The sequence below is a fragment of the Monodelphis domestica genome, chromosome 8 (genome assembly GCF_027887165.1).
Source record: "Monodelphis domestica isolate mMonDom1 chromosome 8, mMonDom1.pri, whole genome shotgun sequence".
NCBI classification, from domain to species: domain Eukaryota; kingdom Metazoa; phylum Chordata; class Mammalia; order Didelphimorphia; family Didelphidae; genus Monodelphis; species Monodelphis domestica.
The window spans coordinates 77,557,383-77,583,482 of NC_077234.1; the positions used below are offsets into that span (position 1 = coordinate 77,557,383).

Sequence of the window (26,100 nt, forward strand, 5' to 3'; positions counted from 1 at the left end):
AAAGAAAGGCAAAGGCCCATCACTGTCCTCCAGGAGCTCATGTTCTAAAGGGGAAACTGCAAGCAAACACATACAAACTATATCCAAAATAAATAGGAAAAATGAATACAGCAAAGGCACAAAAATTGAGGGACTGAGAAAGGCTCCTTGTGAAAGAATTTGGGCTGGAATATGAAGGAAACTAGGGAAGCCAGGAGTTACAGATGTGGAAGGAGAGTGTGCTAGGCATAGAGGAACTGAAAATGCCCAGGGCTGAAAGGATTATCTTTATTAAGGAACAGAAAGGAGGCCAGTTTCACTACACAGCGGAGTATAAGAACATATTGGGGAACATAAGGTAAAATAAGACTAGAAAGGCTTGCAGGGCAGGGTTTTCAGGGAGCTGATTATGAAGGGCTTCAAATGGCTAACAGAATGTCCACTTTGAGATGACTGTTAGAAAGTTGGACATGAAAGAATAAACGTCAGCAGAGGTTAGAACTGGATAAGGGAATCTGATAATAATCAGCATGAGGATGATAATTGAATCCATGGAAGCTGAGATTGCCAAGTGAATGGGTATAGATGGAGAAGGGGGCCCAGGACAAAATCCTATTGAAAACTCTTGTTTAATAGCCATGACCTGAATGAAGATACAGCAAAGGAAACTAAGAAGGATGAGTAAGAAAGGCAGAAGAACTGGGGGAGAGTAGTGTCCCAAAAATCTAAAGAGAAGAAAGAGAAGAAGAAGAAGATGAATGAAAGCTACAGAAGTATGGAAAGCTATAGAGAGATCAAGAAGAATGAAAATTAAGAAAAGGTCATTAGATTTAAGAAATCCTTAATTACTCTGAAGAGAGTTTTGGTTGAATGAGATTGGGAGCCAGATTATAGAAAATTAGGAGAGAAGAGGAGGTATCAGCATCTGTTTTATATGATAGGAGATAATTTCCTCAAGGAGTTTAGCCAAAATAGTCAGGAAAAAAATTTAATAATAATTAGCAGAGATGGAAGGATAAAGTATGGAGTTTTATTGTGACAGAAAAATCGCATGGCCAGGGTCTGCAGGTCTCCTCCCAGTTCAAAACCCAAGATCCCATTTTGTAAAACATCCTAAGTGATGTGTAGAGTGAATCAAACTCTCTTTGTCTATCAATCAGCGACTTTTAAGTCAATCAATCAAAAACTTAAGTACTCCTACTTAGTACCTTACCAGACACTAAGTAAGAGAGTTCACAAGTCACTTGCTAGAGTGGGTGATAACACCAGAGACCACGACCTACCCCCCACCCCCACCCCAGCAGTGCTAGGCAAATTGAAAGACTGCAATTGGTTCCCATAAAGTGAGGAAGGGACAGGAAGAGATGTGGAACAAAAGCACTTTAAAAAGTCCTGAGCTTCCTGTTCAAGGGAATTCTCCTTGAGGCTTCTTCTTTGGAGTCCTTCTTTGGAGTCTCTGCTCCTTGAATTTTCTACTTTGGACTTCTTTTTTCAAGGCTGGATCCTTGGGGCTTTTAGAATTTGACTTCCACTTGGAGCTTTGGGACTTTGATTGAAGTTTTTGGCTTCCGGACTTCGACTTTCAGCTTTAGAACTTCTTGGAGTCTGGGACTTTCTTGTTGGGTTCACTATTGCCTCAGTGAGCTTAGATCACAAGGGTTTTTTCTGCATTGGGACCTTGCCTTGATCCTGCCCAACTTGCTGGTGAGTGGCTAGGATTCCCACGTGGAGATTGGAAAATCTTATTAGAGAACTAGCTTCATTTCACCAAATTAGTTAGGGTAGGCTAGGCCATCTCTTTACTGCTTTCCCTTCCACATTTCCCTCTTCTTACTAATATTCCAATTAAACAAAATTGCTAAAAGCTGCTAATAGTTTTCCTGACTTAAGGGATAATAATCAGTGACCACTTTTTTATAACTCTCTTATTTAGTCAAAATCCCAATTTAACCATTATAGTGACATCCAGAGCTCCATGGCCTCAGGATGACCCCCTAATTCCTGTGAGAGCTTATCTTGTCCAGAATACATTTTTTGAATGAAGAAATCCCACTTTATACTCAACATAGTAATTCATTTATGATTAACATGATCATACACATGACTAATATGATTATGATAGAAATTTATAACTCAGGTATTTTCCTGGAACTACATTCTTAATCTGTTTACATACATAGAAATCTGCCTGGGACTAAATTCTTACTATGAAATCACACTGTTATATTTGTAAAAATTATACTCTAAGCATTGATTAGACTATTAATGATTGATTTTTCTGGTTATACTTATTATTTGAAAATGTATTATGTATAAATATTTAAGGCAGCTTGGTGGCACAATGCATAGAGCACTGGTCCTGGAGTCAGGAAGACCTGAGTTCAAATTCAGCATCAGAAACTAGCAGTATTACCCTAGGTAAGTCATTTAACCCTCTTTGTCTCAGTTTCCTCATATGTAAAATAAGTTTGAGAAGGAAACAGAAATCCAATCCTGTATCTTTGCAAAGACAATACCAAATTAGGTTAGAAAAAATAGAACATGACTAAAAATGAATGAGTAACAAACAAATATTTTTGTACATCTGGGTCCTACCCTATCCTTCTTGATAAGCTTATGATAAAAAGTACTTTTGCCTTTAGGGCTAGATATTACTACACTTAATTTAAATGGAAAAACAGAAATTAAAATGTTCATTGTATGGCAAAAAAAAAAATCACACAAAGACTCAAGCACTAAGCTAGGAATAATGCAATATTTCCTGATCCTATATGGATTTTTAAAAAATTATGCTACACAAACCCTTAACAAAAGCATGTCTTGGTATTATTTCTCAACTAACAAAAGGCAGAATGCCTTTGACTCAGACAATCCAATTAAAAGCAAGATAAAAGAGCCAGGAGAAATGGGAAGGCACCTATTTTGCCTTTTTAGGGGCTTGTGAAAGGAGCTCTTTCGAAGGTGTACTTATCTATGTAATTTATCTCTGGCAAGTGGCACTGTAGGCCACCTGCCACCATTGTAGACCACCCAGCTGGGAATCCAGGAATTTCAACTTGCAACAGTGGATGGATACTTTGAATTAGTTAGGTTGATAAAATTATCTTCTTTCTCTCTTTCTCTTTACTAATAAACACTTAAATATTCAATATAAAGTCTCCAGCAGTAATTTTTTATTTATTAAACAAAGCATCTAACTTTCTGCCTTAAATTAAACTACATGAATATATAATAAATTATATATTATAAAAGCATTGCATAAAAATTATAAAAGCATTTGGTTTTCAAATTCTTTAAAAAATCACATTCACATGTTGCTTTAAAATAACAAATATTTGGTATAAAATGAATTACCCTCTAATGTGCTAATAGCATGGGAATCAATTTTCCTTAAGCTCCAAAGTACAATAAAAATTCCTCTGAAGTTGGTCATTTTTTCTCTTTAAGGCAGTACCTATAAAATCTCTGTAGCATTTAAATCTACACTCCTATAACTTTTTACCCTTGCTTTGGAGAACCAATCTACTTTAAGAAAGTATAAATTATGAAATAACTAAAAGCCACCCAAACCACATACTTATCACAAAACAGATTAATAACTTCTCTTTACTGCCAATTTTTATTCAAGCCTCAATTTGCACTTTACAATAGTTGCAACCTATTTTATTTTAAACAGCTACAGCCATTGTTAACTTTTTAGGAAATTGATAAGAGTATGGGAAATTCAAATTTTAGAAGAGATTTAACAAAATATGCCACCAATTCTGACCTCACTATGTCAATTAAGATTTAGATTGTCATAAGAATATATGTTTTCATTTAAATAACAACTAGCCAACAAATTGTATATTCCTTGATTTTATTACTAAAAAGCATTTACATTATTCTTACTTAGCTTTCCTTGTTCTGAGTAGACCCTTCCTTACAGAAACTGAAAGCTAATAAAAAATCTACATGGCAAAAGAACTACATAAAATAAGTAATGCCATAGTAATGAAAACAGACCTTCTTTGTAACTAGAAATTTGAAAAATCACAACAACAAAAAATTGTTATTTCAGATAAGAAATAATCTTTGCAGTAAAAATCCCATGGCATAACAAAATCAACTTTTGAAGGTTTTAAAAAACAACTGTAGAAACACTAAATGTGAAAAGCAATAAATAATACGTTTGCAATAAAATGAAAGTTTAAATTTATGTGAAATAGAAAATTTAGGGGGCAGCTGGGTGGGTCAGTGGATTGAGAGCCAGGCCTAGAGATGGGAGTTCCTAGGTTCAAACCTGGCCTCAGACACTTCCTAGCTATATGACCCTGGGCAAGTCAATTAACTCCTACTATCTAGTCCTTAACACTCTTCTGCCTTGGTACCAATACATAGTGATTTTACACATGATTCTAAGATAGAAGGTAAGGATTTTATTAAATATATACATATATATTAAAATTTATTTTAAAAACTTAGAGCTATTTTTCTATGGTCATATTTAACTGACAGATTTTCTATAGCTCCCCTTCCACAAAAAAGCTCAAGAACCATCTTAAATAACCCAAATACTCTGCAGTTTCCCAGAGTCAATTTAATAGTGACAATTTAATAGGACAGGCAGGAAGTATTTGGTAAGAACTGTGTACCATGATAAAATAAGTCTAGCAATGGAAACATATAAGTTACTACACTCATATAAGATATGTAAAGTAGGTAATCAAGAGGAAGGATTAAGAAGGGCCTTCTATAGAAAGTGGGACTTGAGTGGAATATTGAAGGAAGACAGGAGTTAGAGCTCAGGACAAAGAGCATTCCAGACTAGGTAGCACCCTCAACAGGTAAGAAGGAAGTTTGAGAAGCCTATGGAGAGGTTTGATATGTCTAAGAGGTGAACTTCCACTTCCAGGAGTCAAGATGGCAAAGTAGGGAATGTTCTGAGCTCACGTAAACCCACCTCCAAATAACAACAATATCCCTTAACACAAATTTTGGAGCAGCAGAACAAACAAAATACAGAGTGAATCTGGGTTTCAGTCAAATAAAACATAGAGACAACAGGAAGGACCCCTCTTTCTGGGTTAAGAGGGGAGAGAAGTAGAACCAACAGGGTAAAGAGCTGCCCATCACATTGCAGAGCAGTCACCCAGCAAATGCTGCCTAAGGCAAACCATACTGGGGGAACACTCAGTGCAAAGAGCAGCCTGGCAATCAATACCCGGGAGACCTGGTAGACCAGGAACACCCAGGAGACCCAGACACAGTATTCCCTGCATCCCAGGAGTGGCGTGAGCTTCAAATAGGCAAGGTCAAAAAAATATGATATTCCACAAGGCAAAAGGTCTGGGACTATAGTCAAGAATCATCTACCCAATATGTAATTAAAAATCTGTTACCCTAAAAACTACATTTCCCAGGAGCCCATTTACTTCCTGTCATTACATACTTCCTGTAAACATAGACAGAGGTATAAATTTAATGGGGTTCCTACTCTCTCTATTTTTACTTCCTGGGTTGCGACTGTGGTGTAGTGTGATTTTTGAATAGGTGACAGCCATGGGCACATGTTTTTTTTGTTTGTTTTTGTTTTTTTTTATTTTGTTACTTTTTTATTCCTTAGTTCTAATGATCATTAATAAATCTCTTAAATTATAAAATTTTAATTTTTTTAATGATGGCAACCACTGAAGTTGAAGAAAGAATTCTCAAATTTTTAAGCCATGTTTCTCCTGCCACAGCTTTTTGCCCAACTACCCCCTTGATGAACACTGAGAGAACTCATAACTCGTTTTGGAGCTGCTACCCTACTCCTGCTGGTTTTTCTTTCCCATTTTTTGCCGGCCTCACCTCCCACAAGGCTGCTTTAGTTTGAGGTACTTATCCTCGGGAGTCTTGGCAGAGAAGGGATAAGCCACTTCTTGTACCTATTTGCTTGAACTAGCATTCCTCAATGCTGCCTCTCTCCTTGCTGCTGCTTATCCATCCTCCTTCTGATCCAGCCTCGGTCCCAGCCCTGACACTGGCTGCTGTTGCTGTTCCCGTTGTGCTGCTGGTTGCTGCCGCTAAGTCTTTAGAACACACAAGCTAGGAGTCCTTTAGTGCTGGTGTGTTTCCCTTAGGCAATAATTAGCCTCCTAACTCCCTGACTATAGGGAAACAGCTACTCCCTAATGTTTTACCTCTAGGGGAAGGAAGGTTACTCTTCCAAACAGGAAGTAAAACTGCAAGCATGGCAGTACTTTGCCTTTTTCAAACAACTCCCATTTTTGCATGTTTTTTCTTCCTACCATTCCTGGGTGCACTGATCCTTATGATTATCTTGCCTGAAATTTAGGGGAGAAATTCATCTCCCTACAGCCCTTACCATTTGGGCCTGCCCAGTTTCTAAGATACATCCATACCATGTTCCGTGAGGAATTCCTCTCACTATGGAAGATCCTAGTGGTGTGACAAAAGGAATCTAAATGGATAGGGAAGGAACTTTAAAGAGTCTGGAGATGAAGTTTTTAAGCCTTTCCAGACTCCGTTATTTTATGAAAGTCTCTGTATCTTATTGTATTTTGCTGATTGTCTGCTTTAAGATTTAATTTTGTAGGGGGCAGCTGGGTAGCTCAGTGGATTGAGAGCTAGCCCTAGAGATGGGAGGTCCTAGGTTCAAATCTGGCCTCAGACACTTCCCAGCTGTGTGACCCTGGGCAAGTCACTTGACCCCCATTGCCTAGCCCTTACCACTCTTCTGCCTTGGAGCCAATACACAGTATTGACTCCAAGACGGAAGGTAAGGGTTTTTAAAAAAAAAAAAAAGATTTAATTTTGTTGTTTTAAATTCATATATTAATCTGATCAATACAATTCTCTTACACTGAATGATTTTAATCTACTTTGTTTTAACTATTAGATATATTGTTACCTTTCCCCTATAACTATATTGAACAAAATGCCATTGTAAAAATCCATAAATAATTTGTACAAACTCTTTGGCAAAACCATAAGCCTTTATGGATACTGGGGTTGTCATGAGATCCATTGAGGTCACATGTTGCCTAAATGGCCTTTACTTCCATTTTGCCTTTGTCAAATTGTTACATAGATGATGGATATACTCCATCAACGTGGTTAACAACCTTTGAAGAATTTAATGAGCTAAATATCTCTAATTGATTTTAAGGGGTCTTCAGACATGATTTTTAGATATCTTGTTTGTTTGTTTTTGATTTTTTGTTAGTTCTGACTGATCATCTTGTCTGCTTCTGAGATAAAGAGTCCATTTAGTAGCTAAAGTGAAGTTCAATTATAATCCCCACCTCTGCATTTGTAAAAATGCAAATGAATGAGACATATCACAGTCTCATATCAGAGGAGTTGGGAAGTTGTTCCTAGGATGTGGTACCCCTAGATGGCTCCCAAGAGGTAGCATCTCCTATTTGCAACTCTTCAGCTTACTCTACCTTTACACTAGAATGATCTAGATTCTTGGTGATGTTTTTAGACCCACCATCAACAGTACAGGGGTTTGTGTCTTTTCTAGACTCCTCTGCCACATTTTGTAATGATGGCAGTAATAGATTTTTTTTTAAAAATATCTCAGTCAAGGTTGAAAGATTGCTACACCTGAAAAACTTGTGACAAGTATCCATTAGCTTCTAAGGTTTGTTTTTTTTTCTTTTTAATGTCATACAGTAGACTCATGTGAATCCAAATGATAGTGGGTTTGTTTGCTGTTGTAATTAACTGTGCTATTTTGAATTTTGGGGACTTTGGTACTTCTTTAAATATGCATTATCTACTGTACTATTGCTTTATTAAAACTGTTAACTTTGTACAAAATCAATTGCACTCACACAGTGATTCATGACCAAGTTTGAAAAGGAATTGGATCTCATTTTTTGGTGAGAAACCTTTGTATTCTACCTTTCCTTGGCTGACACAGTGTGTCACTGAATGTAAACTATATATTTTTTATTTTAAAGAACATTTTATGATTATTGTTTTTCCTTGCATGTGCAATATAGTATTTGAGTTATATTTTTCTCTCCTTTTTGTATTTGAAGCACCTGCCAACAGTATTGAGATTTTTTTAACTTTTTTTATTTTACAGTAATATAAGTTTAAAATACATTTGCCCTAGTGTCAATGCATATCCAAAACACTTTAGACTATAAAAATGATGCCATTGATTGTTTAAAAATTATGACTCTTTGCTTAATGATTCTGTCTGATTCCAGAAGGGAAAAAAAGAGCCATTATACAGTGCCAAGGAGCACAAGTTCAAAAATGACCAAATCAATCCAGGTAGGATGGATGAACTTGTTTGGGGTTCAAGCTTGTGGCTGTTTGACATGTCAGAGGCAAGTCTTCCTCATCCTACATTATAACAAGCACCTCACCATGGCTGCCCTCCTGGCTCCCATAATCTAGTCTCTTTTCTGTCTTTCATAGTGTAGCAAACTTTCTGTAGTCCTGGCTACTGATTGGGTAAGTGCATAATAACATAAATCCACTTTAATTGGGTCCTGATTAAAGGACCTGTTATAGGTTTGTTTTCCTTTACTTAGAAGTTTTACACAGAAGACTTTTATATTCTATATTCCATCCAGAAGTTATTTTTTAATTTGAATTTTTTGATGTTTTTTATTTCTCTTGCTAACTGACTTATAACTCAGCCATGCATCCCTAAGTGATCCATGTGTTTTTCAAAATCCCCCTCAGGGGAGAATGTATTATTATTCTAAAATGCAAAGTTTAAATTCTTTTTGAGAATAATTTCAGGATAAGAAACATGCTACCTCCCCAAAACCAGAAAGTAAACTGTTTGGAGAAGGCTCCATGAAGATGCCTGCACAGACCACACACTGTACCAGAAGATTCAGAGTGAACTTTGGGATGTGGTGATTTGAACTATGTGGGGTTGAATGCATTTATTTTGTATGTATTCTCTTATGACGAAGGGAACTCCCCACAACTGACTTTTTGTCAATGCTCCTACCAATCATTGGTTTTGTTCTTTTTTTTCCCTTTTATCCCCAAATTATTGTACTTTAAAAGTTGGATCTCAGAGGGGAATGTGTAATTAAAAATCTGTTACCCTAAAAACTACATTTCCCAGGAGCCCACTGACTTCCTATCTTTACATACTTCCCATAGACAGAGGGATAAATTTAGTGGGGTTCCTGGTCTCTATCTTTTTGCTTCCTGGGTTGCAATGATGGCTAATTTGAATTTTTATATCAACAAAACTGACCATAATACTTCAGGGGAAGAAATATATATTTAATGAAGCAGTGGACACTCAAGCATTCCTAACCAAGTGACCAGAACTTAAAAGAAAATTAAATGATCAAATTCAACATTCAAGAGAAACATAAAAAGGTAAACTGAAAAAAAATTCCAAGGAATCAATGGGTTTAAACAGAAAAGTGATAACTAAGATCCTTAAGATATCTATAATACTTGAAGTCCTTAAAGATACTTAAAGAAATATTTAAGATATTGAAGTTACTTAAGAACTTTATCACTATTAGGGCTATAAATAGGAGCATACATAGATAGAAAAGCAGGGAGTAAGTTGAATATGATGAGTTGATATCTAAAAACAAAATCAAGGAATAAGAAAGAGGGATATATTATGAAAATAGAAAAGGAGAAAAAGTTGGGGGTAAATTATTCCACATGAAGAGGTATGCAGGGATCAATACAGTGAAGAAGATAGTAGGGCGGTAGGCTGATACATCAGAATTGGAGCAAAGCAAAAATAATATTTATACTCAGTTACAGAAACCTATTTTACTCTACAGGGAAGTAAGAAGGGGAAGAGAACAAGAAAACTAGGGCAGTGATTAGACAAAAGGCGGATGAACTCAGAGAGGTGGTAAGCAAAAGCAATAACATTTGTGAACAGGGAAAAGGCTGAAAGGAAAGGAAGTGTAGGATTAGCAAGGGAAAAATAAGAAGGAGGGATATGTTTAAGATGCAGTTGAAGATACACAGGTGTGGCAAAGAGATTAAGGCTGGACATATAAAACTAGGGATTATATCCATAGAAATGATCACTGTACCCATGGGTTCTGATGAGATTACCAAATAAAATAGTCCAAAAGGAGAAGACAATTAGTATTCATTGCTTAGTAAATTAGTATGCTAGGAAGCTTAAATCTTTGCTTTCTCAGTTATTTCAGATTTTACCTTCCACACTACTACGAATTTTAGATTTTCTAAGCCCTGATTGGTTTTTAAAATCCTAACAAAAACAGGAATGTCTACACTCCTATTTAAGGATTAAGTGTTGAGAAGGATGGCCTATGACAGACATGTGCTAGCAAGTGATAAATAAGAAACAACTGACAGACCACCCTGGGCAGTCCTAAATTAACCTTAATCTACCATTGGTACATGTGAGACGTCAGAAGTGATATAAAAAATGGTCTATATATTTCAGGTCACTCCCTCTCTCTGGGCTCTCATGGGAGATGTGGCTCTTGCTCTGGCTGGTGTGGCTCTGCATGCTGGGTGTCCTGGCGATTTGGCATGTTGCGGCTTGCTGGTGAGGTAACTGGGAGAAGCTCTGTAGGGTGGGATAGGTGATGCATCTCCCTGAGTGACCATGGTGAGTAGTTAGGCTAATTCCTTTTTCCTTTACCTCCTAAAAGCACTATCCTCTTAGGAGGCCCCTCATTTCAGTAGACTTTGTGACTGGAAGTCAAGCTAGTTTAAGTCTTCTGAGGAGGCCTCGTGGCTGAGTTCTTTGAACTTCCCTTGGCTTAGGCTAGGCCAGAGAAATCTTATACCCTTTTCTCTCTCCCTCTTCTTCTTAATTCCTTTCCTCTATAGTAATTAAACCACCATAAAATTGAGTATTTTTTATTGGGATTTGAATTAATCCCTGGTGACCACTAGTGTAATATATTCAGTCAAAAACCCCTAAAGTTACCCCTTACACTACCAAACCATACTCTCTTTCAATGAAGAAAGTTCTTACCAAAAGCTTGCAATCCATACTCTTTTCTTGAGCCATCTCAAGGGCTTTAGTCAAATCTTCATCACCTTCTGGAATACTTAGATCATCTTGTTCTGATACCTAAAGCAACAAATAAAATAATGAAAAAATATACATACAATTATTTTGTTCCAGAATTTCCAGTCCCAATACAGTGTCTAGACCAAAGTATAATGTAAATTAAAGAAATTTTACATTAAGCTGTGTCTCAGAAATTATTCTGTCACACTGTGCAGATTGAGCAATTAACACAAGCAGGGTTTATTGTTATTTTATATCAGTTTAATAACCATTTTGAAATTACTTGCTATTTGCATTTATCCACAGATTCAATTTAAAAAATATTTATAAAATGTCTATTTGCAAATCCTGAACCAGGTATTAAAAGAGATATAGAATTTTAGATATGTAACAAATACCCTAATAATATACTCTAGTAAATAAGCAAATTGTTAAAACATTCAATTAAAAATATCATTGCCAACTAAATACCACCCCCTATCCCATTCTTTCCATGGTTTGTCAAAACCTCGTACCTATTACAAACTTGTGGTTTGTTATCAGAATTAAAATAAGAGACCCCTCTGAATGCTGCTCTCAAAGACTACTTGCTGCTTCAAGAAAAACTATTTTAAAGAAGAAAAACATATATCTTGACAATGTGAATGGTACCCTAGCTGATGGATGATGGTATCAGTCTGCTAGAAGAGATGTCTCAATAAAATTACATCCTAAAAGACATTTTCCTGTGACATCAGTTTTACATCATATTTGTAGAGCTAGTATCTTCTCATGCAACCTTAAGACATTAATACATAATTAAATTTGCCTTTGATTTTTATACATGTGGTGAAAAGACAAAATATACTAGTATTACTGGCAACATGATCAATTTTAAGTGTCTTAAATGGAGAATTTTTCATTAAAATTAAAATACAGTTAACTCCCGATTTTCTACATTGCTTAAACATTCACTAATATAAATGAAAAAATTATCTTTTTCATAATTGCCATTATCTCTCTGGGGTATCCTGGTTCCCACTCTTCCTGAACTTCAATAGGTCTGTTTCTAACACCAAGGTTACCACATTAAAGAAGAGATTTATCCTACTCCACCCAGGAAAAGATCAATTATTGAATGAGATATTTGCAAAGAACTTAGCACATGGCCTGGCACACAGTAGGTGATTCATAAATGCTTATTCTTTTCCTTTTTTCCCAGCAAGGATAATGGGGGAGGGTGCATTGTTGACCACTATATTCACTGAGTAGACAGGGAGTCCTACCCCTAAATATCCAAGGAGTACGGAAGGAACCTGAGATCTAATTAGCTAATAAAAAAACCTCACCTAAATCTAACTAAATTGAGGGAAGCTATGCCAAGCTAAAAGAAAGAAAATAAATGATCCCAGAAGAGATGATGTTTTTCAATACCATTATAAAATGCTGGCAATCATAAGTTTACTGCACAAGATGATTCAAAACAAAATTAGATATATCATTTAATATAAACATTTAAATGTATCACATTGCACTCTAAACTAGAGGACATTAGCAAAATGTGTTTGAAATACTAAACCAAACTGACCTCCAGAAAGGTATTAGAGAATTACACAGAAAGAAAAAGAAAAAATCTATTGAAATATTTTAGAAAATGCATTAAAATTAATTCTTCATAATAATACTGTCCAAAACAATGCAATACATTTACAAATTGAATGTTTAGAAATTACATATTTACCTCCTCATACTGATAATCAGTTTCCGATGGTTCAGTTATAGTAACTTCTGTATATTCTGTCAAGTGAAATTTCTTTAATATGCAATTCTGAGTAACATTATGTAAAACTGGTTCAACCTTTGGATTTAACAGTAACAATCAACTTTTTAAATTTTTGATAAATCCAACCAAATTAAATTCACACTGACTTTTGTTCTCCCAGGTATTCTAAAATACAAGGTGATATTTTTAAACAAAAGATTTACTTCCTTGACTATGCTTGGGAAAGTTGTGAAGACAACTCATTTTAAAATAATTTATTTAATTTTTGGCTTTCTGTGCCTCTTGAGTCAACTTTCACAATAATGCTCTTTATTTTGTTGGATGCATTGCAAATGGGAAGAGGAGGCACATTCCCATTCTTGTATGTACTTATTAAAAAAAGACATATTTCAGAATCACGTAGAATGACTTTCATAGGACACACCATTTGGAGATAATTGTGCGACTCTTCTCCCTTCATAAACACAGCTCATTTTAGAGTTAATACACAGGAAAAATTTTAAATGGGGGAGGAGGGACAAGTTAGTCTTCATAGAAATGTCACTTATGGAAGTTAGAGTTATTATACTAAAGCAAAGTGGTGGGGTTGAAGAGTTACTATAGGCCTTAACCTAAATGTTCCAGATTGTCCTTTGGTTCCAGATTCACAAAATGATTTTATGCCTTTGTGAATGTGTCTTTATCTTAGAAATATGATAGCTTTTGAAGAAATGTCATGTTAAAAGGAGAAACAAGGAATAGGTAGACAAGTATAATTCAGCATTTACTAAATTTCCAAGATATGAGTTAATGTTAAAATAAAGTTTCTAATGTATATTATTTCAGAATGTAATTCTGCATAACTTTTTAAAACTAACTTTTAATTGAAGTTACAACTATTTATATACATATATAAATGCCTTAGTATCAAAATATGCTGTTTATGGTTTATTGTTTATGGTTTTTTTTCCACATATTTAGGCCAAATTTAAAAGGTGTGAGCAATCTCACAAAATGTTGAAATACTTGTTCAGGTATTGGCTATAAAAGGGAAAGTGGGCATTTACAGTTTCCTGCCAGTTTTAAGAGGCTTTTCCCCCTTTGCTTATCTATCTTCTCATAATTAGCTAGAAAATTAAAGTTTTTATTAACATCTTTTTTGTAGTTAATGATATTTTGTGCTTCTTTAAATTCATATTATCTCTTTTCACTTTTTGAAAACCTTTGTCTAATTTTATAGTGAAGAAGACCTAGGTTCAAGTTCTGCCTTAGACACAGAGCAAGTCACCTAATGTCCCAGAGCCCCAGATAAGTCTGTAAAATTATACAATTTATAAAAGGTGCTAATCTGTATCAGTAGTAGTATCAGAGTTTTTGTACTGGGAGTTGCCTAGATCATTGAAATTAGAGACTGAGGGGAGAAGAGAGAGAACATTCATTTTTCCAAGTTGATCCTTCCACTTGATTTGCCCAGTTCCTTATACTTTATATCTGACATTTCAATTATGTTCAAGCACTTTAGCCTAGCTCAATTCATGCTAACCCTTAGTCTCTCTATGCTATCAAATTTTAATATTTATGTCAGACATAGGTTTTACCAATTAATAGTATGCTAACAAGATATGGTACAGCAGGCAGTTCATAATGAACAGTGCATATAAAAACTAAGTTGCTATACTATGTCCACCTAATCCCAAACACATTTATCAATCTTCACTTTTAGTCCCTAGGACTCTATCTTTATTATGATACCATTAAAAATGACTGGCTACTTTTCTAAAAAATCATCTAATAATACAAATCTACCTGTAAGAGGGTGGACATCATGATTATTTTGAGGAATTCTAGCTCCCAAAGTCTTTCAAGAATCAGTGGCTTTCCTTTGACCCAGAAATACTACTACTAGATCTATGTCCCAAAGAGATAAAAGATAGGAGAAAAGGACATATTTCTACAAAAATATTTATGGCAGTTCTTTTTGTGGTGGCAAAGAACTAGAAACTGAAGTGATAACCAACAACTGGGGAATGGGTGAACAAGTTGTAGTAAATGATTTAAATGGAATATTATTGTGCCATAAGAAATGGTGATTAAGACATAAAAAACCTGGAAAGATTTATATGAAGTGATGTAAAGTGAAGTGAGCAGAATGTTGTGCATTATAGCAATAATATACAATGATGATCAACTGTGAATGAATTAACTATTATCAGTGATGCAAGGTTCCAGGATAACTCCAGGGGACTCATGACTGAAAAGGCTATCCATAGCCATAGAAGGAATTAGTAGAGTATGAATGCAGAATTAAGCATACCATTCTTCACTTTATTTCCTCCATGAATTTTTTCTGGAATGAGTGCTATGTATCTTCTTTTACAATATTACAAACATGAAAATATGATATTTGAATATATTTGAAAATATTATAATTTTATGATAACACATATAATACCACTACATCATATTATCTGTCATTTTGGGGAAAAGGAGAGGAATAGGAGAAAGAGAGCATGAATCAAAAAATGTCAGAAAATGATTATTAAAAATTGTATTGATATTAACATATCTCTTTTACATTTAAAAATCAATAGTTTCAGCACATTGAACCTAAAAAAGTGATGGAAATCTCCTGAGAAGTGAAAATGTAGGTCTACAACAGCTAGCTGGGAGCAGTATGAATAGAGATCGGGGCAGGAGCCAAATAAGTCAAAGGCCAGAAAGGCACCAAGCTGAGAATCAAGTGAGGAAGCTGGATCTGTAGCCACAGGAGGCTTGGTGTTCCTCTCCTCTTCCTATTGGGTTGAGGAAAGAAAGAAGTTAGTCAAGAGTGAAATTGGTATTTGTTTGATAACAGATACAAAAGCAATTTGGGAATGAGGTGCCAAATGTTTTCATATGCTACTTAATTCCAAGTTAGATTCTATAATTCAGTTTTACTAGATGAACTTACATTTTCAGGCACTGGACGATAGTTAAAAAAAATATTGGTAGGGGCTTGTGAGCTATGGATTTAAAAGAATCACTAACCCAATGGTGCCAATTGTACTTGGAAGTAGCTAAGAAAGACTATAACTAAGAACTGGCCCTGGAAGACTACATAAACATAGTGTGCCAGAACAACAGAATGCTATGTAATAAATTAGCAATAACAATAACGATAAAAATAATTAACAACAGTATTATGTAGTGGAAAAGTAGACTAAAGTTTGGAAGGCCCATGTTCTATATTAGAGGCAAAAGGGATCTAAAAGATCATCTAGTACAACCCTCTCATTTTACAGATGAGAAAACTGAGACCCAGAAAAATTGAGTGAATTTAGCAACATCACCCAGGTAATAACTTGCAAATCTTAAGATTTATATTCATGTCTTCTGATTCCAAATTCAACATTTTCCAACTGTCCTATAAAGCCTCCAAAGTCCTAGTTAAGCCCCTAAACACTGTGTAAGCCTCAGTAAGTCACATAACCTCCTGAGGACTCTACACCAGTAATGTCCAGTAACCAATGAAACTGACTCAAGCAACCAATCAGCTTTTTAGGATCATCTAACATGATGATTCTTAACCATTTAGTCTGTGAACTTCAATAGCAATATAGATAGACAGATACTTAGAAATATTAGATTAATTATATAGATAATATAGATATCAATATGTACATATCTATATTGATATCAACATCTTTGTTTTCACTGACCTCTAAAATTTAGCATTTCCTTCAATTATTTAGAAACACTATTCTAAGAAGAGGTTTCTAGGTTTTACTAGCCTAGGGTCAAAGAGGCCTATGATACTAAGGGCTGGGAGAACCCCTGATTTATCAGCTAGTCTACTGAAGTAAAAAAATGCCATTTCTTTGAACCAGGACTTCAGGATAATAGCCACAGGTCTTGCAAAGATCTTAAGAGTTATAAACCAAAGAACAAACTTTCAGACATGTGAAGGAGAAAAGGCAGTGTGATCTTGTAAAGGATACTGAATTTGGAGTGAGAAAGAAGTTGAAAGCACCTACCTAATATATGCAAGCAAATTAACCTCTCTGGAGTTAAATTTCCTACTTGGTAAAATCAGAACTTATACCATATAATTCACAGGATTGCCACAAAGATTAAACATGAGATAATTAAGATAATGCAAGTAAACTACACACACACACACACACACATATATAAACAATAAAGAACTACACAAATGTGAAGTATTACTAATGCCCTATTTTGGCCTCTCAAGCCATACCTATATTTGTGATAATAATGAACTAATGGTCTAAAATCATAGTGTAAATATATGGCTGATTGTATTTTCTAAGTGATTCTCCAATGTGCTCATAGAAATGAATAGCTTTTTATATTCTATCATCACTTCAGAGGTAATATAGAAGGGCAATCTATAATCAAGTTTAAATTATGCCACCATGCATTTCTCTAACATTCTAACTGGAATATCAGATCTGGTTAATTCTGTGAGTTGATCCTTTAAGCTAAATTGCATATACCCTGAACTATTCTTCCCTTATTTATCTTTAACATGGCCCTCATCTCCTTGTTTCCCAGTTTATTGCTCAGAATTATTGTCTGGGACAAACCATTTATCCCCTGCTACCTCTTCCCATACTTTTTAGTCCTACTCAACCCAGACCCTTTCCATTTTATCCCTTTCATAATACTTCATTCTTTTATAAACCAATTCCACCATATAATTGAACTATTTTTCAAGAATTCATTTATCTCCTTTGATTAACTGAAATCTGGCTTTCCCCTGAGGATAGGGTATAGGTATGGAATAAAAGACCAACAAAAAGGAGAAATAAAAAAAAAGCAAAGGACAGAAAGTGCAGAATTCAGGAGTCCTTCCTAGTAGGCTTAGCTCCTTTTGAGAATCATATTTTGGGCATTGTTGTCATCTACTAAATTCTAGGATGCAACTCAGCCCTCCTCAATAAATTCAACACCTTGATCACCATCTTCATGTTTTACTGAATTTAGAAGCATAAGGTAATCCTCTCCATCACAATCCATCATCATTCTCAACAATTTTGAAGCATTCTAAACCCCCAACTAAATAATCATTCCTTTAACTCTATTAACCTTCACCTTTATGTCATTTCAGGTAGACTGATTTGCCTCCAAAATACCTATGGACTGACAGTATTTGATTATATCATTTTAGATTCTAATCTCTTAAGTTTCTCTTATCTCATCAATATTCCATGATAAGAACTTTTCTCTGGTTTTCCTTCCTTCTATTTGTTCAAACTTTTTCATTTTCCTTCACTGGATCTTTATCCAGGTCACATTCTCTAACCCTAGATGTTTCACAGGACCCCATCATGGGCTAACTTCTCTTCTGTACCACCTACCAACCTTTATAGTCTTCTTAAACCTAGCATTTCCCCCATAGCCAATAACACTGGCCTCCTTACTGTTCCTTTAATAAAATACTCCTATATTCATATTCTGGGTATTTTTAGTCACCCATGCCTAGAACCTTTTCCCTCCTCAGCTTCATCTCTCTGCTTCCCTAGCTTCCAGCAAGTCCTAGCCAAAATCATCCTTTCTACAGGAAGCCTTTCACAATCGCCTTAATTTGAATGCTCTTTCTTTTGATTATTTTGTACACAGTTGTTTGCATGTTTTAGCTCTTATTAGACTGTAAATTCCTTGAGAACAATGGCTGTCTTTTGCATTCCTTTTATGCCCAGCACTTGGCACACTGCCTGGCACAGAGTAGATACTTAATAAATGTTTAATGATTTATCCTTAACTCCCTCGTTCATCCTTACCATAATCTAAAGTCCATTGACTTTACACTACTAGCCTAGCTTCAGATATCAAGCTCCTCCTAACTTCCCTTGCCCCCCTAACACAAGACTTCTTGGTCCTCCATATTGTCCATGCAATTTGCTACTAACTTTGGCTTCCTCTGTCCTCAATTTTCATACCATCTATAACCTTCTAATCTCATTGACCTCTTAAGTCCTTGCTGTATATACATGAAGTTAAATAGTGTCGATGGAATCATCTTATAACTACCAAGAAGTACAGAATATGTTGGAGTTGATCTAAGCTGTTAAATGTTGTCATATGAAGTTATAAAGCCTCGCAAATTTCATATACTACCAACCTGACAACATATGACCCTTCTCTACACTCAAAACCCCCACTTGATCTATTTATTCCCCATTAAATTCCAAACAGCAGCCATATAAAACTTTTTCCACTTCACCACAAATCCTATTACCTCATTCTCAGCATGACTTCTCTTACTTTACTAAATGACATGAGTTCTTTCAGTTCTCCTCTTCCACATCTTATCACCCTCTATCTTTTCATCCACATAGTTATCCCCTTTTGCGTGAGAAGAAAAGGTGCAGAGATAGTCCTTCTTCCAAAATTAATCTATCTGTCCACCTCATCCCCTCTGGTCATCATGCCCTTTTCTCAGATTTTTACAACATAAATAAGCCCCTCACTCAGGATCTTTCTCCATTAATCAACTATCTTTCTTCAACTTTCAATCCCTGTGTCTATAATTATTGAAGAACTTCAGAATTAGAAAGGTATACAGAGGCTATCTTGTTAATACCAGTTTAAATTTAAAATGCTCTTTAAAAAAAAAGTGTGTATCAAGTTTATAGTCCCAGTAACAACTTTCTTTTATAGTGAAATGTTCGTGTTTGTTGACTAAGATAATAAAAAAGAAAAATTTTAAAAAGAAATAAAAACTAAATTCATTTTCTCAATAATGTTGCCAATAAATTGTCATTTAGCCTTTGTCTACAATTCTCCAATAAGTGGAATGTTACTGCTTCTGAGAGTAGACCTTTTTAACTGTTGAAGAACCTATTAGGAAGTTTTCTACTTATACCAAACCTAAATCTGTCACTTTACTACTTCTGAATGCTTGACTTTCAAATACTTGAAGACAGCTATCACATCTCATATTAGGTTAACAATCCTTAACTCCTCCAATTGACCTTGTATGGCATAAGGTTGGGATGCTTCACCTCCTGATCACCCTCCCCTGGAATCTCTCCAGATTATCAATGACCTTCCTAAAATGTGACTGCCCATACTGAATTCAACCTAATGTGTGTATGGTACCATGATAGGGACTGAGTATACAAACACAAAATAGTTCCAGCGTTTAAGATGCTTAAAGATGAATGGAGAGACAGGATATGTCCAAAACTTGTAAATACAGTACAAAGTAAATACAAAGTCCCTTCAACTGTACTAATAGCTAAGGGACTAGCAAAGGTCTAATGCATAAGGTAGGCCTTGAACTATATACTTCTAATAAAGATAGGGATTATTTGAGTTAGATGTGAAAAAAAAAATCATTTAAAACAGATCATGTTGAACATTCTGACCACAATGAGAAATTTATGAAGATTTGTAAAATGTAAAACAAGAAAGGCAGGTCAGGCAGATTATAGAGGCCATGAGCCTGATGATTATTGTTTGGTAAATCAATCAGGGAGTCAATTCAATTCTTTTTAATAATAAAGAGTTATATCTGTGTTTTTAAAATGTCAATGTGGTTGCTCCATGGATATTTGAGAGAAAGATGAAAAAGAGAAATCAATAGCTTTCCTGATTCCATATGTAGCACTCTATACACTATGACATCTTATCTTTCACACTATAGTTGATAATTTGGATGTATTTAGGAAGAATAATTACTAACTTCAATTCTTTTACATTTCTGAATTGGACCAAAATTGGTTTAAATTATGGGCTACTGTAGCACCCTCAGTGGATCATTAGTTAACTGAATTTAGGACCTTAAAGATCAGATTCAATCTCTTCATTAGGCAGATGAGGTAAAAGCAGTCCAGAAAAATGAAATTATAGGGCTTTGGAAGTAGGACAAAGACTTATGTTTAAGATGAAATAAATGCAGAAATATCATTCTTAGTATGAATTGGTAACAATTTTAAATAGATTTCTCCATTTTATGAGAAAAATAATTTTGTTGCCTTCTATAACAAAAAAAATATTTTGTTTTCATCCAAATTCTTCAAAGTACTTGAGAGAACTTGCCAAATTTGCATAATTTATTTGTCAAAGAGTACAAAGTGAATTAACAATGATTCAATCAACAATTTACAGGCCTTAAATTAAAGCTGGAAGGAAAAGAGCTGGGGAAAAAATAGGCTACAGAGTCTCCATCATTGAGGATTTCTATGAGATCAGAAATTCTTCTGTCTTGGTAGGTTAATACAGTTCCCTGCCTGAAAGCAAATGATCTCTAATTTTGTCCTTTCCTTAACTCTCCTGAGTTATCATTCTAAAAAAAATCATCTTGTCTTCTATAACTTTATCCAAAACAGCATATAGAATATACCTCTATTTTATTATCCACATGTTGATTACTTACTATGTGGATTGTGACCTGAAAATCTTTATTCTCTTTGGATTTCTTCCTTCTACCACTACACTAAACTTCTGGTTTATGGGTTATGAGTAAGTATATGATCAAGTAATGTAAATTAATTTCAACATTAGCTTAAATCAGTCTTAACTAAAGTTAATTTGGTTGCAATACAATCACACGAAGCCAAACAAAAATTGTACAATAACATGAACAATCCAACTGACTGCATTAAATTTTAATTGGATTGGTGATAGATCTTGCATCCTGGGCATCTGGCAATTATACACACTCCCTCTCAAGAGATTGGATTTTGCAGGGAGTTAGGTGACCTGTTTAGGCAAAACAACCAGAAGGTGAGAAAAGTAATGTTTCATTCTTTCTTGAGGGATAAACCTCAAAAGAAGGAGAAAAGAAAAGAAAAGAAAAGAAAAGAAAAGAAAAGAAAAGAAAAGAAAAGAAAAGAAAAGAAAAGAAAAGAAAAGAAAAGAATGAAAAGAAAAGAAAAAAAGAAAAGAAAAGAAAAGAAAAGAAAAGAAAAGAAAAGAAAAGAAAAGAAAAGAAAAGAAAAGAAAGAAAAGAAAAGAAAAGGAGGGAAAAAAGCAATCTCTCTTTTCTTTTGCCCCATGCTTAATTTTAGGGGATGCCCAAAGGAACCTAGCATCTTGCCTGTTTGTCCTCTTCTAAGGAGACTGCAGACTAGAGCCCTATACTTCCCAACCACTGGCAAAGGAGAAAAGGAAAGTGACTAAGGTAGAATAATATTAAAATCTGGGACTTGATAAGTCAGCTCTCAAACTAGGGTATCATGTTCCATTCCTCAATCATTCTTGACCCCCCAATGCAATCTTTTGAGAAGGTCTAGAGATTTCACCCTCTTAGTATCTCTTGCATATTATTAGCCCTCATCATCTCATATTTGATTACTGCAGTAGTCCTCAACACAGCCATCTACTACATTCTCCCTACCACAAGCTCCTCCTCACTCCAATACATCTACCACTCAACTGTCAAAGTTATTATAGCTCAGCTCTGACCATGTCACTTCCCTATAATCAATAAAATCCAGTGTCTCCGAATCACCTCCTGGATCGAATATATAAAATCCTGCTTGGTATCTAAAACCCTCTATAACTTTCCTTCTTCTCTAACCTTTCTAGTATTCTTAGACCTGTCATCACTTAACCTACTCCCCAACTTTCTTATATAAGAAACTCCATCTCAAGTCTCCACGCATTTTCACCAACTGTGCTCAATACCAGAAACGCTCTTCCTCATATCTTGGTCTCCTTGCTTCCTTCAAAACCCCACATTAAAGGAAGGCTTTCCCAATGCCTCTTAATTCCAGCACCTTCTTTCCCCTGGTTATCTCCAATGTCACCTGCCTAGTTTCTTTGCCTATTGTGGTTTGCATAATTGCGGGGCTGCCCTTTGCCTTTATTTGGATCGATTCCCAACTAAGCATGGTGCACACACTGTAGACACTTTATCTTGGCAGTTTCCCACTTTGCCCAAAGATAAAAAGGGATTGCTGATTAGAACTAGCCCAGCACTAGTCCAACAGAGCAGAGAAGGGATGCTTTGGTTAGTGACCAGAGAAGGTAGTGGGGTATCATAGAAGGAATGAGAAGTGGGCACCCGCATTACAGAGGAGACACAGAGACGTGACGCCACAGGTAACAAAGTAGGTGAACAGGATGGGCGACTCGAGGTCCTGGTGGGGGGAGGGGGAAAGGAGAGGCCCCCGGCTAGGCCCCGCCCTCCGACGCGCGAAGGATACGCTCCAGATAGTAGGCGCCCTCCGAGGCCACGGCCTCAGCCGTCTCCTCAGCCCCCATCAAGACTGATCCCTGCCCCACGTCCAGGGGTCTCGGACCCGACAGCGTCCGCTTCATGGCTGTCAGCTCGGCTCCGGCTGCGGCTCAGTTGCCGGCTTCTATCCTGGTGCGCAAGGTCACTGAGAGCCCGCCGCCCGCTACCCGCCCCCCTCCCCCCACCACCGTTCCCAAGCACAAACCCTCGAGCAACGGGTCCCCGCGGCCCACAACCCAAACACCCCAACCCACAAAGCCTCGCAAGGCCTGGCTATGCTCTCGCGAGATATGGGGGGTCTCCCCTTCTGAGGACTGAGGACTCTGGGACTGGCCGGGGGGGGGGGGGGGGGGGGCGGGACCGGACAGAGGAGAGGCGGGGCAGCGCTCTACATTGGTTTAGGTGGGGAAGAGAGTGAGGAAGAGTTTGAATGGGAGTGCCCTGGTCACCACGTGGCCCAATGACTGGCACTCCCCGTAGCTTCCAGCGTTGCCTAGACTACCATCTCCTCCTTCCCTAGAGAGGAAAAGAGCGTGGAGGCAGGCCATAAGGAGTTCCAATGCTAGGACTGGGTGGTGGATGAGATGGGGAAGCTCTGGGCAAAGTGAGAGCCTCCCTTTGTTCCCCACTCTGGTTCAGGCTCCTACACCTTTGCTTTACACCCTATCCTTTCCCCCTTTTTCTTCCTTCTCTCGTCCGCCCACAAACACACACATTTTTTAATCTACCTTTTTATCTTATTTCACATGTTCTACAACTTTTAAAATTTATTCTAATTCTTTTTTGGAAATTTGTTTTGCCTAGCTATTCATCTATGTGTTGAGAACTTTATTTTTCAGGTTTTTAATTTTTTATTTGTAACTCCAGCCCCATAGCCCATTGGTTCAAATCTAAGACTTGAACTTATTCTTCATACTCCACTCCACTGCTTCTCACACAGTAAAAGCGGAAAAATACTGCATCCTTCCTAAATTGCTAAACACTGATTTCACTTAACCATTAATCTTTCTGTGCCAAGCACCAAGATGGATTCTGGAAATACATAGTAATAAAACATTTTCTGCCTTTGAAGAATGTACATGCAATCATGGAAACCACATCAGATATGTAACAACAACATATATATAGAATGCAGTAGTGGGTGGGGTACAAGTAGCTAGATAATCAGGAAAGAAGATTACACTTGAAACCAACTTTGGAAGAAAAGAGATTTTTAAAGAGAAAGGGTGAAGAAGAAGTGCATTTTAGACACAAAGTAGATAGAGTTTTCCAAATGCTCAAGGGGAGATAGAAGTGGGCTCTTTCAGCCAAGTGTTAAATATTCATTGTGATCATTTATACTTCAGAAATTCACAAATACTACAAATTAGGTCATTTTATAGTTTTGTTGATTGTCTTTATTTAAGAAAATATTCATAATGCAAATTAAACTTGTATGTTGACCATTTTTGGAAACCCAGTTGTTGAAACATTTACCAGCCCACCACTGTAGAATAAGCAATGATAAGTTAGGCCTGTTTGGCTACAGTGTATAGTGGATGAAGAGGAGTAAAGTATAATAAACAATAATCCTGGAAAGGTAGTGTAAGGGGTTTAATCTTCACAGTAACCTGGAGCCATCATTTGGCGAGCTTTAAGTGCCAGAGGAGTACAAGTGGAAATTAGCAGCAGAGCTGTGCAATTTGGAAACTGTGATTGGCCCCTGTGACGAGGGAGGGGATAAGAAGTCACCTTAAAAAGTAAACCCTGAACTCCTTCAGGGCAGATTGTCTTTGAAAAGATAGTCTGAAGAAATTATCTTCTGGAGATAGTCATATAGTCTTCCAGGGAGCTTTGCTGGAGACTATGGCTTGGATCATGTGCTTGGAGATCAGCTTCTACTTGGACTCCAATTCTTGGATTACTTTGTTGGGTGAGTAAAATCTGACCCCTTTTTCTAGCTTCTGGAGAGACTAGCTTCCATCTTGGAGGAGGCTATCTGGTTACTCACTACCAGCCTTCCTGGTTGAGAGCTAATTAATGTCTACCTGGATTAAGTAGACCAGAGCAAAACATTTAGGTTGATAGGATAGATAACTTCTCTATACCCCTCACATTTATCTTCTTTATTATTTCCTCTCTATTTGTAAATATTTGTAAATTAATTTTGACTCAAGATATAATAAATATTAGTGGTCACATAATTTTGTATAATTATTGTCTAACCATTAATTTTAATCCTTACATCTCCAGAAATGGTTGTAGTAGTTCCCAGATCCAATAGCAATATATTAGTATCCTAACTTTTCCACATCCCCTCCAACATTTATCATTTTCCTTTTTTACCATATTAACCAGTATGGTAAGGGTGAGGTGGTATCTCAGAGTTGTTTTAATTGAAATTTAATTAATAATGATTTGGAGTATTTTTTCCTATGATAGTTTTAATTCCTTTGATTGAAAATGGCCTATTTATAGACTTTGACCAATTGTCAACTAAGGAATATTTTGTATTCCTATAAATTTGATTCAGTTTTCTATATATCTGTAAAATGAGACTGATGCTTTTTTAGTTTTTAAACTATGGCCATTTCCCAGTGAGTGCCCTCCACCTACCACCCGCCTCCATGGAATCCTCAGTTATAACAATGAACAAAGTTAAGAAAAATCAAGGATAACACATTTTTAAAAGAGTTATATCAAGATGGTTAGTGTAACCTTGCTAGAGCTTGGCATTTAAACTCAGCTTTCTAAAGGAAAACCACCAGGAGGGGGTGAAATCAAGATGGCAGCTTAATAGCAGAGCTAGCCAAAGCCTTGCCAAAGCCTTTCCGACAATCCTTCCAAACCAATATTTAGAAACTGCCTCCAAATGACAGGAGTAAAAAACCAATAGCAAGATGAAGTGGGGTGACTCTCCTACTGAATATAACTTGAAAGGTAGGCAAAATTGATTTTCACAAGATAAGGGAGAACCAGAAGCAAAACTGCACACAGAAGAGTGTTGGCCAACCATTCCCCTCCCCCCACCTACTGTGCCAGATACCTCAACTAGGCTTAGGCTAAATTCAGGATCTCAGAACATGGTTATACCAACAAAAGAGCACCTTCTACCCTCCCCTTGAAGTTTCAGGTCCTGGCATCAGCCTAGAGTGAAGCCTGGAAGTCCATAGCTTTGTATAGTTGTGAATTTATCTAACCATTCTAGAAGCC

The 26,100-nt window shown here is 36.3% G+C and overlaps 1 protein-coding gene across 4 annotated transcripts in view; it reads right to left on the reverse strand.

The window, feature by feature from the left end:
- The window catches only part of SPAG16 (sperm associated antigen 16), a 1,430,359-nt gene extending 1,407,126 nt beyond the window's left edge, over positions 1 to 23,233 (reverse strand). For 3 of the 4 annotated variants that reach the window (XM_056807933.1, XM_016425102.2, XM_016425103.2), the window contains exons 1-3: positions 22,877 to 23,195; positions 12,699 to 12,745; positions 10,940 to 11,038 (exon numbers count right to left, since the gene is read on the reverse strand). In XM_056807933.1, coding sequence (XP_056663911.1) covers positions 10,940 to 11,038; positions 12,699 to 12,745; positions 22,877 to 22,991 — 261 coding nt within the window. In that variant the 5' untranslated portion in view covers positions 22,992 to 23,195. Of the gene's footprint in view, positions 1 to 10,939; positions 11,039 to 12,698; positions 12,746 to 22,876 lie in introns of all 4 variants that reach the window. The other variant, XM_007501789.3, reaches the window with a different exon arrangement.
- Between the last annotated feature and the right edge of the window lie 2,867 nt (positions 23,234 to 26,100).